We start from the raw sequence: 12,274 nt of genomic DNA, 5'->3' as shown, positions 1-12,274 counted from the left end.
TATTAGGAGAGATTTGAGGGAGTCCAGACAAAGTTTTAGAACTTTGAAAAGGTCAAAATTAACAAGCTCTAATTTCTAATGCAGCTTTTCCGTGATACGCGCTGATTAATGAAAACAAAATTAAAACACAGTTCGTGTCACAGCAAGTTTTTATTCTGGCTATCCGCCGAATCAACTGCTTTTCAAAGAGTGGAAAAGTAGAATTTGACATCTGGTCAAGAAATCAATTTGTTAATTATTTATTGTATAAGAGGCCAGCTTTAAAGGTTAATGAGCTAAAACTCAAATATTATCTGTTAAGTTAACGTTGGTGTTTTTTGACTGCCGTCCTTGTTTTTAACAACCATAACGAAAAACTGAAAATATGGCTTCTGCCTAAAACTTCTGTTTTGATATGAAATCAAGTAGGGAAAGACTTGATAGTCTAGTCCAGTGGTTTTCAAAATCCTCAAGTGGGTTGTAGATCAAAGACTCTGGAACAATGTCAGGCTTTGAAGTCAGTTTGATTTAGTGGCCTGACTGTATATTTACGTCATGTGATGCACAGAGGCCCAAAAAGGCTTCCCCCCACAAGCTTACATCGTAAAATAAGCAGGTGTATAATATTTATTTTTTTTAGTGTGACAACCCCCTCTAAATGTACTCATTTCACTATCAGAACTTCATCCATTGGATCCGATAACATTTGGAAAGTCTAGAGGAGCCTCACGATTAAATCATTTTACCCCTATTCAAACTAGCGGAGCGCTGAACCTTAAGTTAGCCGGCTTGGCTGGCAGAAGTCTCCGGTCTGCATGCTCTATGGGCCTCACAATGCAGAAACTATGCGTAAAATCAGGCTAAATTAAAGCTGCTGTAAGCGTTGCTGTCATTTTAGCTAACTTCCTGTCTGTTTTGCCATTCACAATCCCCTCCCTCCTCTCTATGTCACCACATGAACGTGTACTATCTCTGGCAAACAGTAATCGCCATTGCGGATCCAGCTCTCAGCACGTTCATGAGCACATAGGATCTCTTTTTGGAGTTCTCTGTCCTGATTGGATGAAGTGGGCAGGGATACCAGAAAAAAATATTTTCTCCTCTACTGCATGAGCAGGAGGAGGAGAGACTTGGGTTACTGACCAAACACTCTATAACAGTGAATACTGTTGTAATACAGAGCCATTTAACACGTATTTTAATAAAAATATATCACTTACAGCAGCTTTAATACCCGGATGCTGTATGTCATGCTCTTCTGAGCAGCTTTCATAGGAATGAATGGGTCCTCGCCTCTGATGCTGTATTTAGTTCTCAATATACGTCCATAGTTGTAGGTCAAGTTTTATCGCATTTTTTGGAAGTTGGAACATAGAAGTGGAGTTTGATCTTCAAACCTAAAAATAAAAAAAACATATCCAGAGGAGATTGCTTAAGACAAAATCCTCTCAAATTGGGGGTCTGTGGTCTAATGTGCATCTATGATTTGGGTCCTTGATATGAAAAAGTTTGAGAACTCCTGGTCGAGTCTAGGATCTTTCAGTTTACACCAATCTAGACTAATAGATTGTTGCAGTACAGTTCTCTGAAAACACAGTTTCTTCCATGTTAGCCTCTCTTCAGCTTTGGCTCTGAATCACTAAATTTTATTGGGTGTGCTAAATGGTCTGAACAACACAGACATGCGTAATGTTAGATTGTTTACTGAGTGAGAGGCTCAACTCTAAACACCCAGAGTGACTGACAGCAGGCCCGTAAACACAAACAGGAGAAGCATGGAGGAGACAACAATCTGTTTACACATACTGCACATGTGCATACCCAACCTGTGAAGATCTGAACATCTGATAATTTCATGGAAGTGTTAACTTGTTAAAGCTTCTCCTCAGGTCTATAAAGCCTCCGTTATATAAAGATAAGCCCGTGTAACCAGTCAAACCAGTGCCGTACTTTCTACTTTTTCTTCTCTCCTCTCTCCTACTGTCCTCATTCATTAAATTTTATCCTCTCATCTCTAAACCTCCCCCCTCCTGTCATCTCCTCTGTCCTCTGTCCTCACTCATTCTCTCTCCTCTGTTCCCCTCTCTCTGCCGTGCTCCAAAAACTGTTAAAGTTATCAGCCTCACTGCTGGCTCAGGGTCAGGACATCTGTCTTCTATCAACGCCAGGATATAAGAATATTTCACCTAACATCCACATAGGTCCACCATATACTCACACACACACACACACACACACACACACACACACACACACACACACACACACACACACACACACACACACACACACACACACACACACACAAAACCATGCTATAATTCAGCACTGCATTGAGCAGTTTCCTTATAGGGAGATTGAAGGTGGTGGTTGTAGGGGGGTTGCATGTCGGGACCAGCTGTGCATGTTACCTCGTGTTGGAGTGTGCAGTTAAAGCAAAAATGCACCTTTGTTTTTCTTTAGATATCTACATAGTTGTGTAGATAGTGTTTGATTTTGATTCAGTGGAAAAGAGATGCACACTGCAGAGAGAGAGCGCACTGTTGGGGAGCATCTTTATCTTGTTTTCTGGCAGACACACAAAATGAAATCAAAAGAATAAAGAGTTGGCATTAGGAGAAAACAGAGATGGTCAGTCAAACAAAATTAACATCCACAGGGAAGAAACTACCTTTGATTGAGTCAGGAGAGAAACTGAAAAAAGAAAGGTGTTGACTCGAAATAATCACCTAATGTAAGCTGCGATGTCATCCTCAACCTGAAGAGAGACTGAACCCAATGACCAAAAAATACTGACAGTCTGTTTTCATCAGAGGAAACTGTTGGGTGCTGAGCTTTGACCTCATAAACCTCATAGTGTTTAAATCAGAAAAAAACTTAATGACGTCCGCTGAGCAGGTTATGTTTTTACCTGTGTCCGTTGGTTGGTTGGTTGGTTGGTTGGTCGGTCGGTCGGTCGGTCGGTCGGTCGGTCGGTCGGTCGGTCGGTCAGCAGGATTACAGAAAACTACTGAATGGATTTTCACAAAATTTGGATGGAGGATGTGTATCAGCCCAGAATAGAGCCCAGTAGCTTTTGGCGTGGATCCAGATGAAGGGATGGATCCAGGAATTTTTTTGTTACCTTCTTTAAAATTTTTCAGCATTTTTTCAACTTTCTTTTGTTAATTTCTCAGGGAGTAATTCATGGATCTTCATGAAAAAGATCAGGCCTATTTAGATGGCTGGTATGTATAGATTAGATGGCGTGGCGCAGATTTGACATTACAACATTGAGTGTGCAATTTGCACCTCAGTCTGCTGATCCTCCAGGACGTATCCTGGTTTAAATGTGGCTCAGACAGCCCTGTTGCCGTCGACCTTAGTCTGATGAGGGCCTTGAATTGTCAGACAGTCAGACACAGCTACATGACTGTGGTCTGCCACACTGTCTCTCACATACTGCACTCCCTCCCTTGCACTGGCACGTAGTATATGTCTGAAAGATTACATCAGTGTTTGCTGAAGGTATTTTTAGTCTCTGCTAGATTTAGGTTCAGTAGGCTTCAGCAGGTATTTTCCCAACCAAGTTATAAATCTTCATGACATTTAAATCAACATTTGCATTGATGTTTTAAGAAGTGATGATTATACTGTATATTATATTTGGTACATTATGGGAGTGTGGTTTGTTTAACTTGTTTAACTGAAAGAGAAACATAAATGCAAATGATTGGGTTATATATGTACAGTATTTGACTAATCTACTGCACTTTGTCAAACCTCATGTGACCTGATGTTACAGTAAATGCCAGTGGTCTAAACAGTATATATAGTTGGGTAGATCTATCTGTATGTGGTACATTAAAGGACTGTCTGTATAAGAGTGACCAGGAGAGAACAGGGCCTTGGTCTGACTAGTTGAAAAATTAAATCCATACAGAAATATTTTCACTCTTACCAAATCCCTACTGCTTTATTTGCTCTCATATGCTTTAGTGTGATTTCTGACTCAATATCTTTCATAGGAAAGTGTGCATATCATAGTTGTAATTAGAGCAAAAAGTACAGCTGGTTGTTTTATGGAATGGCAACATTTTACAAAGCTTTTATTCAGGGCTGTTCTGAATAGTTCAAAGCTTCATTCATCAACATATGAATGCGTCGAAGCAAGTTGGGAGCAGAATTTCTGTATTTGTACTCACGTTGTCTGAACAACAATTCAGAACAACTAAGGGTTCATTTGCAGGGTCGATTGCTTACTTAGCCCCATAAAGGTATATAACATTAATAATAATCACACATTAGTCATATTTTTATGAAGTCATTTATTAAAAAAAACATTAAACAGGATAAAACTCTAGCTTTTTCTAGCAACTTCTTCATTCCTTTTTTTCTTTTCATGACTGACTTTCATTGGTAGTGAAAGTCCCAAAAACAGTTGTTGTCCTCTGAAAAGCAAAGGCGAACATCACACTTGCTGCATTGCGTGTTGGTGTATCCTTTATTGCAGTGTCTGCAGCGTCCTCTCCCTGTCTTCACTGGGAAATGCGCAACTAGGTCCTTCGTACATCCAATGGGAGGTGTGCACATCTCTTGGATGGTCTCTTCTGAGCATTCAGAGGGCTTCCTGATGTCACTGTCTGTGTTGCTGGGCTCCCTTTGCCTGAAGATGGTCAGCCTCTCTTTGGAGTTTAGAGTGTTGTGTTCACCAGGATGAGAGAGGATGCTAGCTGTGCCTGAAACTGTCTCCTGTTCATTGTCTCTTTGCTAGACATCTTGAGAGCTTTGCAGTACTGCTTGTAGAGGAGCCAGGCATTGACCACAGCGAGGATGATGGTGTGCCAGAAGATGTACATGTACCAGCGACGGGATTTGATGGGGAACTTATATTTGTCTGCATAAATGTTGTAGTTCTGACCTTCTGGAAGTGTGGAAGCAAGCTTCATCACAACATCACCTGACAATCCACGTTCAGATTTGGCTCGTATTCTGTTGACACTGCCTTGGTAGACATCGAAGTCACACATCATGCCAGAGATTCCAGTTCTCACCCACACTTTGAATCCCCATGGGTTTGGCTTGCCTCGCATATATTGCTTGATGCTGCTGAATTTCCCCTTGAAAGGAATCATCATCTCATCCACAGAGTTGTGCTCTTCTGGTACCACCTGCAGGCATTTCTCTCTGAATGAATCAAGCCATGGTCTGAGTTTCCATAGTTTGTCTTTCTTTTCCGTCTCAGATACTGTCATGTTGTTTACAAAATGTAATGACGTCAACAGGGATTGGAATCTGTTGTGTGGCATCACATCAGCAACAGGTGTGTCTGTCTCCCAATACATACGGGTTCCAGCCATTTGTACTAGGCCCATCTTCAGGTACATGCCAAACATTTTTTCAATTTCCTTTGCAGTGGTGTTTACAGATGTTCCATGTGTCTGAAAGCTTGTCATGTCTTCGGACACAAACTTCTGGAAGTGTTCCAATGGTGTGTGGAGGGAAATGTCATCTCCTGTGATATCCAGACCAGTAAAATCAGTGTGGGACTGATGAAATCTTTTTTCAGCCAGCGATACCTGTCACGGGGCATGGTGTGTTTGTTTGTTTGTTTGTTTGTGGCTCGATGTCCGCGTAATTATCAGCTGGACAGTCCATGGGTGGTTGGTTTTCTTTGTCCACTTGTTGACAGACATCTTCATCTGAGTCTTCATCACTCTCATCAGTGTCATCGAGTTCCATCTCAACTTCACTCTCTCCAATTTGGATGATATCAATCACATCCTGCACACGGCATCGCAGCTCTCTCCTTGCTGGTGGCATTCTGAAAATAAAATATAAATTAATTAATATGTATAAATATGCTTTTTATATTGTAGTATATAACCTGAAGGAATAGATAGGGTGGTGGACCAAGTGCTCAGGGTAGAAATGTTTTCCAGGCAGACAATACTGTCTGCTCATTGTAAGTCGCTTTGGACAAAAAGGCGTCTGCTAAATGCCCTAAATGTAAATGTAAATGGCTTAGCCTATGCTCTCTACTTATCATGCTAAAAGACATATGCACTCACATCCACACCCCACATTCAGGAACATTTTCACCTTTCCCAGAACTGAATTGTCTGTTGATATCCTCTTTGTGGACAGTCATGGAATTTTAGGTCAGTCTGATCAAATTAACTACATTTTTTAGAGATAAAACTTTTAAATCAGTCAAATTTGACCAGAACACAACACAAGGGTAGTATGTATACTGTCCATGTATATGAAAATACTCTGTTTCAGGCAGTGGTGTAGTGGAGGGAATACAACCTGTTTGTGCCCACTGCAACAAGCCTGCTATTTTGACTACCACACTCACCCAGTGTTGTAGAATTGCAACAAATATATAACAAGCTCTAAATGAAATTTGATGAATCTATACCACAATAACTACATATGAAAATGTTCTAGACATTGTAATAACAACAACAAAAATTTAAAAGACATTTTACTTACTTGAATCTGATGAATCCAGTCCAATGAAACAAAGAGATGTTGTTCGAAGGAAACCTTGAGAGGTTGTGTGAGTTCATGGCCATTAGGCGGGACTTATAAACAAATGTACTATCCAATAGCATTGTGAGACTGAACAATAGGACCCAATGACTATGTAAATGTGGTAAAAAAAAAAAAAAAAGAAGATAAAGTATAACAGATTGTTTTTTAGGATGGCTAAAGGTAACGTTGTAATATCACAACAAGGGGTGTTACAGGACAACATTTTACAAAGCTTTTATTCAGGGCTGTTCTGAATAGTTCAAAGCTTCATTCATCAACATATGAATGCGTCGAAGCAAGATGAATGTTACCATAACAGAAATTCACAACATGTTTTTATCAAACAAAATATTCTGCTTTAAGCCATATTTTTGGCATTCAGCCTTGCAATACAACATTTTCACTAAATTCAATGGACATTTTCCATTAACCTGCATTTACAGCATGGTCTAACAGCACTATAAATTACATTTTTATAGCCACAATAGCAAAACAAATCTGTTTCATCTCTGATACTATTAAAAAAATACTGAGATATATATGTGACATTTCGTATTTAAGTGTCTAAAAACGACTAGACCTTTGTTGAATATTTTGTCAAGTTTTGTTCTTATGTTATCCCAAATGTTCCCAACAATGTTTGAGCCCAGAAATCTATAAGTTTCCTCAAGATGAGGTTATTAGGGTTGCCTGTCGCCATAACCTCCAAATAGATTTTCATCATCAATGATGTTTTTTCAACAATCAAGAAAGCAATTAATCATCATCAAACTACGTCTTTCGATTGTAATTGTTTTGATTGAGAGACCCCTAGGCAGAATATATGAGACATTCTTTGCAGCCGTACTTTCATTCGTTATTTTCAGAAAGTCTCGTCAAGTGCAACATATTTTTGTCTCACCACTGCAGTCTGTCTGCTGCCTGTATTTTTGAAACCAGAAGTGTGCAGATGTGGCAGCTTGGTAGGTGGGAGGGATATAAGAGGTCACACATTTTCTGGCGAAACACATACATATTATCCAAGAACAGAATTTTGTTCAACCATGCACACACTTCGACTCTGCGTTCTCTACAGTCGGCGGCAGAGTTTGGCCGACCTCTCTGTCCTTTCCTGCATGTGTAAAAGAGCAGAGCACCAGCTGATACTCGGGCCGGATCGACTCATAAAGGGTCCTTTGATTCTCTGGGGCTGGGTGGGGGGCAGAGTGGGTGTGTTGGGGTGGCTGGTGTGGCTTTAACACCACTACACCTACTCAACACTAATTTCAGCCCACCTGTGCCAGCTGCCTTGAAAAGAAACACTTTCTCTTACACACACAAACATGCAGCCTTTGCACTCTAGTGCGTGCACTCTCTCACCCCGTCTGCCTCCGTGTAAACACACAGAGAGGATGGAGGCCTATCATGACTCTGCAGGTTCATGCGCAGGTGACCCAGTTCTGGAAATGTTCACTCCTTCATTTCTCCACTTCTCTGGTTTCTTTTCCTCTCGCTCCTTCCACCTTGAAATAACAATAATAAAATCCACTGGCTCTTATATTGAATTTGAAAGTTTATATTTCTCCACAATCGTCGTATTTCACCCAAGCTGTCACAGCAATAGGAACCATCTCTCTCGTTTGGCTCCGGCAGATTTTTCAGCTTTGCTGCGCTTGTATTTTCTATATTTACCATAAAATATGCCGAGCTCGTCCCGTTTGGAAACCAGAGAAGATGAACTATGTCGAAACGTATTTTTAATTACACTGTACTCTGAGAAGGGAAAAAAAAGTGCGCTGAAATTACGCTTTATTATATGGTTCTCGATCCTCCCAGCCAAAAGCAACTCATTCCATTTTGTTTTAAGGCCATCTTTTCTTCCCCTCCTCCTTCCTAAAGTGGTTTTCAGGACTGCTCCGCTGCAGTCTTACCCTTTCTTTGACATGCTAGGAGCCCCAGCGCCTGCCAATAAAATAAATAGCAGCGGACTTGATTATACAGGGATAGACTGGCGAAACACTGCACCCGTTTAGTTTGGAAAGCCCAAATAGATGAGGCCTTATTCAACCCACTGAACCAGAGAACCCAATTGTACGAGTGTCTGAATAAGTGGGTGGCTACGTGCTGCTACCTCAGATAGTCTCTGCTTCCTTTTTATATACCAGCTCAGGCCTCTTGGTGAACCGTCTTTCTGTGGTCAACAGCAGCCTCGTCACTTTACTCCCAGTGGAGGACAGTAGCTTCTTTTAAAGAAGGCCTCTGCTGGCTCAGCGTCTCCTCACAGTAAAATGAGGGCTGCTGTCCTGTTGAAGGGAGAGACGGATTATGTTTTTCAGAGGCCCACCCAGGCATCTCACCACCAACACCACAATGAGGGCTGGAGGAGGCCAGAGTTTGAACACTGACCACAGCTTACCTTTGCCAAGATTATATTTTGTCGTTGTCTAGTCTTTTTTAGAATACACAGACCCTGAATGGCTGGAGAGTAAAATGGGATTAAAGGTCAGGAGATAGGTTGTTTAATTTAGCTCTTATGCCCACTGTGGGGCAGACATGCTTTCCCACATTTAATCTTGTTGTCCTGCCCACAGCTTGGCTCTTCTTGATCATTTTTCTTTAACACCCTGTCTGAAGGTCTTGATCTTTTCCCATATATTGCTGTCTTTGATGTGTCCCCTGTTAAAGGCGGCAGGTTTACTAAATACCAGGCTGACCTTTCCACACTCACTTCTCTCTTTTCTCTCCTGTATTAACTCTCTAACCTTGATAGACATTTGATTTGATCAATACCTCTCTATTTCTTCTCTATTTGTTTTTTCTTTTAAATCTTTTTTTTTAAATTTGTCAGTCAAGGTAGTTTATTTTGTTGCCCCAAGGAAATGTGGGAGGGGGGGCAGGTGGGCGAGAGGCCAAATCTGGGTTAATTTGGGTTTGTTTTGTGCTGTCTGTCTTTTGCAACCTCTGCCAAGGAGGTTATGTTTCCACCCATTTCAATTTGTTTATTTGTCGGTCTGTTGGTTTGTTAGCAGGATTACACAAAAACTACTGAACGGATTTTCACGAATCTTGGATGGAGGATGGATCTTGGCTCAGAATAGACCTGATTAACTTTTGGTGTGGATCTGGCTAAAGAGATGGATCAAGGAATTTTTTCTCACCTTCTTTAACACTGAGAGAGAAAGCTTCCCCCCCTTATTTTCTCAGGGAATAATGCATAGATCTTGATGAAAAATCTAAATCAGGCATATTTAGGCAGCTGGAATCTATGAGTGAGAACAAATGCAGGTCCTAATAAAAATCTGCATCTTGTGATTTTAAATATAACCTTCATTGAATTACAGGGGACTGTTTGGCCATTCAAGTGTTTGTTTATGGGTTGGAACAGTTTTACATGTCAGAAAACCATCAGGCTTCGTATTTGCAGCTAGTACCTGTGCTATCCGTATCATGCGGATGGGTGAAGGGTGGCAGCTGTAGTGGTCAGACGGTGGAAGTTCCAGATGTGGTTGGTAGACAGCAGGGGTACCTGCTGGCTGTCAGCTTCTTTACACTTGAGACAGGAAGTGATTTCTGGGGAGTTAATATGATTGAATTTTTAGACTTTAAGAGAAACGTGTGAAGGAGGAGGGTAAAGAGAGCACACCAACTTAACTGTGAGCTAGCCAGAGGCGCCAGCTACTCTTACACCACTCTGCTTTGTATATTTCTTTCCCTCTCTCTTTCTTTTCCTCTGTGTGTATCTCTTTCTCTCTGCTTATTCAGGGTTTATCTCCCTCTCCCTGTTATTCCTGCTAGGGATATTTAGCAAACGTCTGGTCAAAGGCCCAGCCTGTCCACAGGTCTGGATCAGATTTACTCAGGGCTTAGGGCTCTGTTTAGCGCTCTTTGCTTTGAGAAGAGGGTGAGGGCAAGAGAGGGAATTTCTAACATTGTGGTTAGAGGATATTTGAGATAGAGGGGCAGGGGAAATCCCTACAGGACATATCCCTCTTTCTTCTATCTTTGAGTAAATCAGTTTCTGCCACTGGAGTCAAAGCAGTGCACAAGAAAAACCACAAAATCCCTGTTACCATGTGACAGTTAAAGACTAACTCCACCAATTTTACATATTAAAGTCTGTTTACAGGTCTTGGGAGAGTACTACTGCATATTTAAAAAAAACAAAAAGTAGTATAAAGCCTTTGGTGGCTCACGGGGAAGTGGAATAAAAAAAGGCAATATCTCTGGTATTGATTTATGGTTTATGACTCAGCAATTTGTTATCTGTCTTCATTATAATTGTTATGTTTGTTTTATGTCTTCAACTGTGTAACTGTGCTGCTGCCTGTCTTGTCCAGGACTCTTGAAAACAGATTTTTAATCTCAATAAAACTTCTTTCCTGGTTAAATTAAGGTTTAATTAGGACAAGCTGTTTGCTATTCCTGTTTCAGTGAAAGGTGAATCATTCTGACATATGACTTTCTCCTCTGCCCTCTTTGCCCTCCCTTCCTTGACTATTCATCTTCTGCCTCCCCTTCAACCACACCATTCCTCCAGTCATCCGCCTCAGTTGAAGGACCAGGGTGGTCCTGGGGCTCCGCAGCAACCTCTGTCCCCAGCCCAGCTGCCTGAAGAGGCAGAGTGCCTGACGGTGCCCAAATACAAGAGAGACCTGGTGCAGAAGCTAAAGATCCTGCGGCAGGAGCTTTCTCAGCAGCAGCCCCAGGCCGGACACTGCCGCATCGAGGTCTGCCGCGAGGAGATATTTGAGGTAAAACAAACAAAAACCTGAGTAGAGGATGACCCTTTCACATCCAAACATGTTAACAATGCAACTTTTTTTGTACAAAATGCTCCACTTCAGGAGTGCAGATGTTCAGCGAGAAAAATAGTCTTGATGCCCGTAAACATGACGCCCTAACCTACAATTTCTGATGTGCTTTAAACCATAAAGGGAAACATTTGGTTGGCTGTTGAAGGGCATGTGAGCACAGCTTTCACATAAATTAATGCAAAACACGGAATTTACCGTGAATTTTGATAACATGCCTTGAAAATGTGATCTTGAAATTCATCATCTGGCTTTCAAAGCATCACAAAATGCAAACCCTGAAACAATAGCAGAATGCCCACCAAACACAGATCTTTGCATTTTACTGGCATTTTTTCACCCCATTTACGATATGCACCAGAAAACGGCCCAGGGCAGCACAGAACCAGTACTCAGAACTGCTTTATGGTTTCCAGGGAAAAGCAGAACAGAAAGTCCTTCAAAACACCACAAAAAAACTATTTCTCTGTTACTTTTCTTCTCCTCCTCTGTCTCTTTCTCTTGCTCTCCCAATCATTTGTTCTACCAAGGCGAGGCATTCTTTCTGGATGATTTCAGCAGTTAAAGAGATGTGGAGGGGAGGGGAGGGAGAAGGGGTGAGGAAAGGAGCGAAGGCAGCAGTGGCAAGTATTCGGGGCCAGACATAACTTCATAACTACAAGTTGAGCAATGAAAAATATGACTTCATCCTCCTTCGACGTGACAGCTGTGGAAGGGGAAAGTTAAGTGTGAAAACCAGCCCTGCAGATCCACTTGAGGTTTTCATGCAGGAACCGGCGCTGCAGTGTGTTCACGAGAATGTGCACATTCTCACAAATGCTGTAGTCTGGTTTTCTATCAAGGCGCGTTCTGTGCCGCAGGTTTAAATATGATTAACACAAATAAAATCACTTGGTGTACAAGTTTTCGATATTTCAGACACTTTGCATACAAATATTTTTGCCCACCAACATGTTGGATAACTTGAGTTTAGAGCGTCTTAAACT

The 12,274-nt window shown here is 41.4% G+C and overlaps 1 protein-coding gene across 1 annotated transcript in view; it reads left to right on the top strand.

Moving 5' to 3' along the window:
* The window catches only part of LOC141003798 (E3 ubiquitin-protein ligase SMURF2-like), a 68,021-nt gene that overhangs the window by 50,764 nt on the left and 4,983 nt on the right, over positions 1-12,274 (top strand). Inside the window, exon 12 of the mRNA XM_073475265.1 lies at positions 11,015-11,228. Coding sequence (XP_073331366.1) covers positions 11,015-11,228 — 214 coding nt within the window. The remainder of the gene's footprint in view (positions 1-11,014; positions 11,229-12,274) is intronic.

Source organism: Pagrus major, chromosome 1, assembly GCF_040436345.1.
Source record: "Pagrus major chromosome 1, Pma_NU_1.0".
Classification (NCBI taxonomy): Eukaryota; Metazoa; Chordata; class Actinopteri; order Spariformes; family Sparidae; genus Pagrus; species Pagrus major.
The sequence above is the reverse complement of the archived record's forward strand: the minus strand, read 5'-3'. Positions and strand labels throughout refer to the sequence as shown.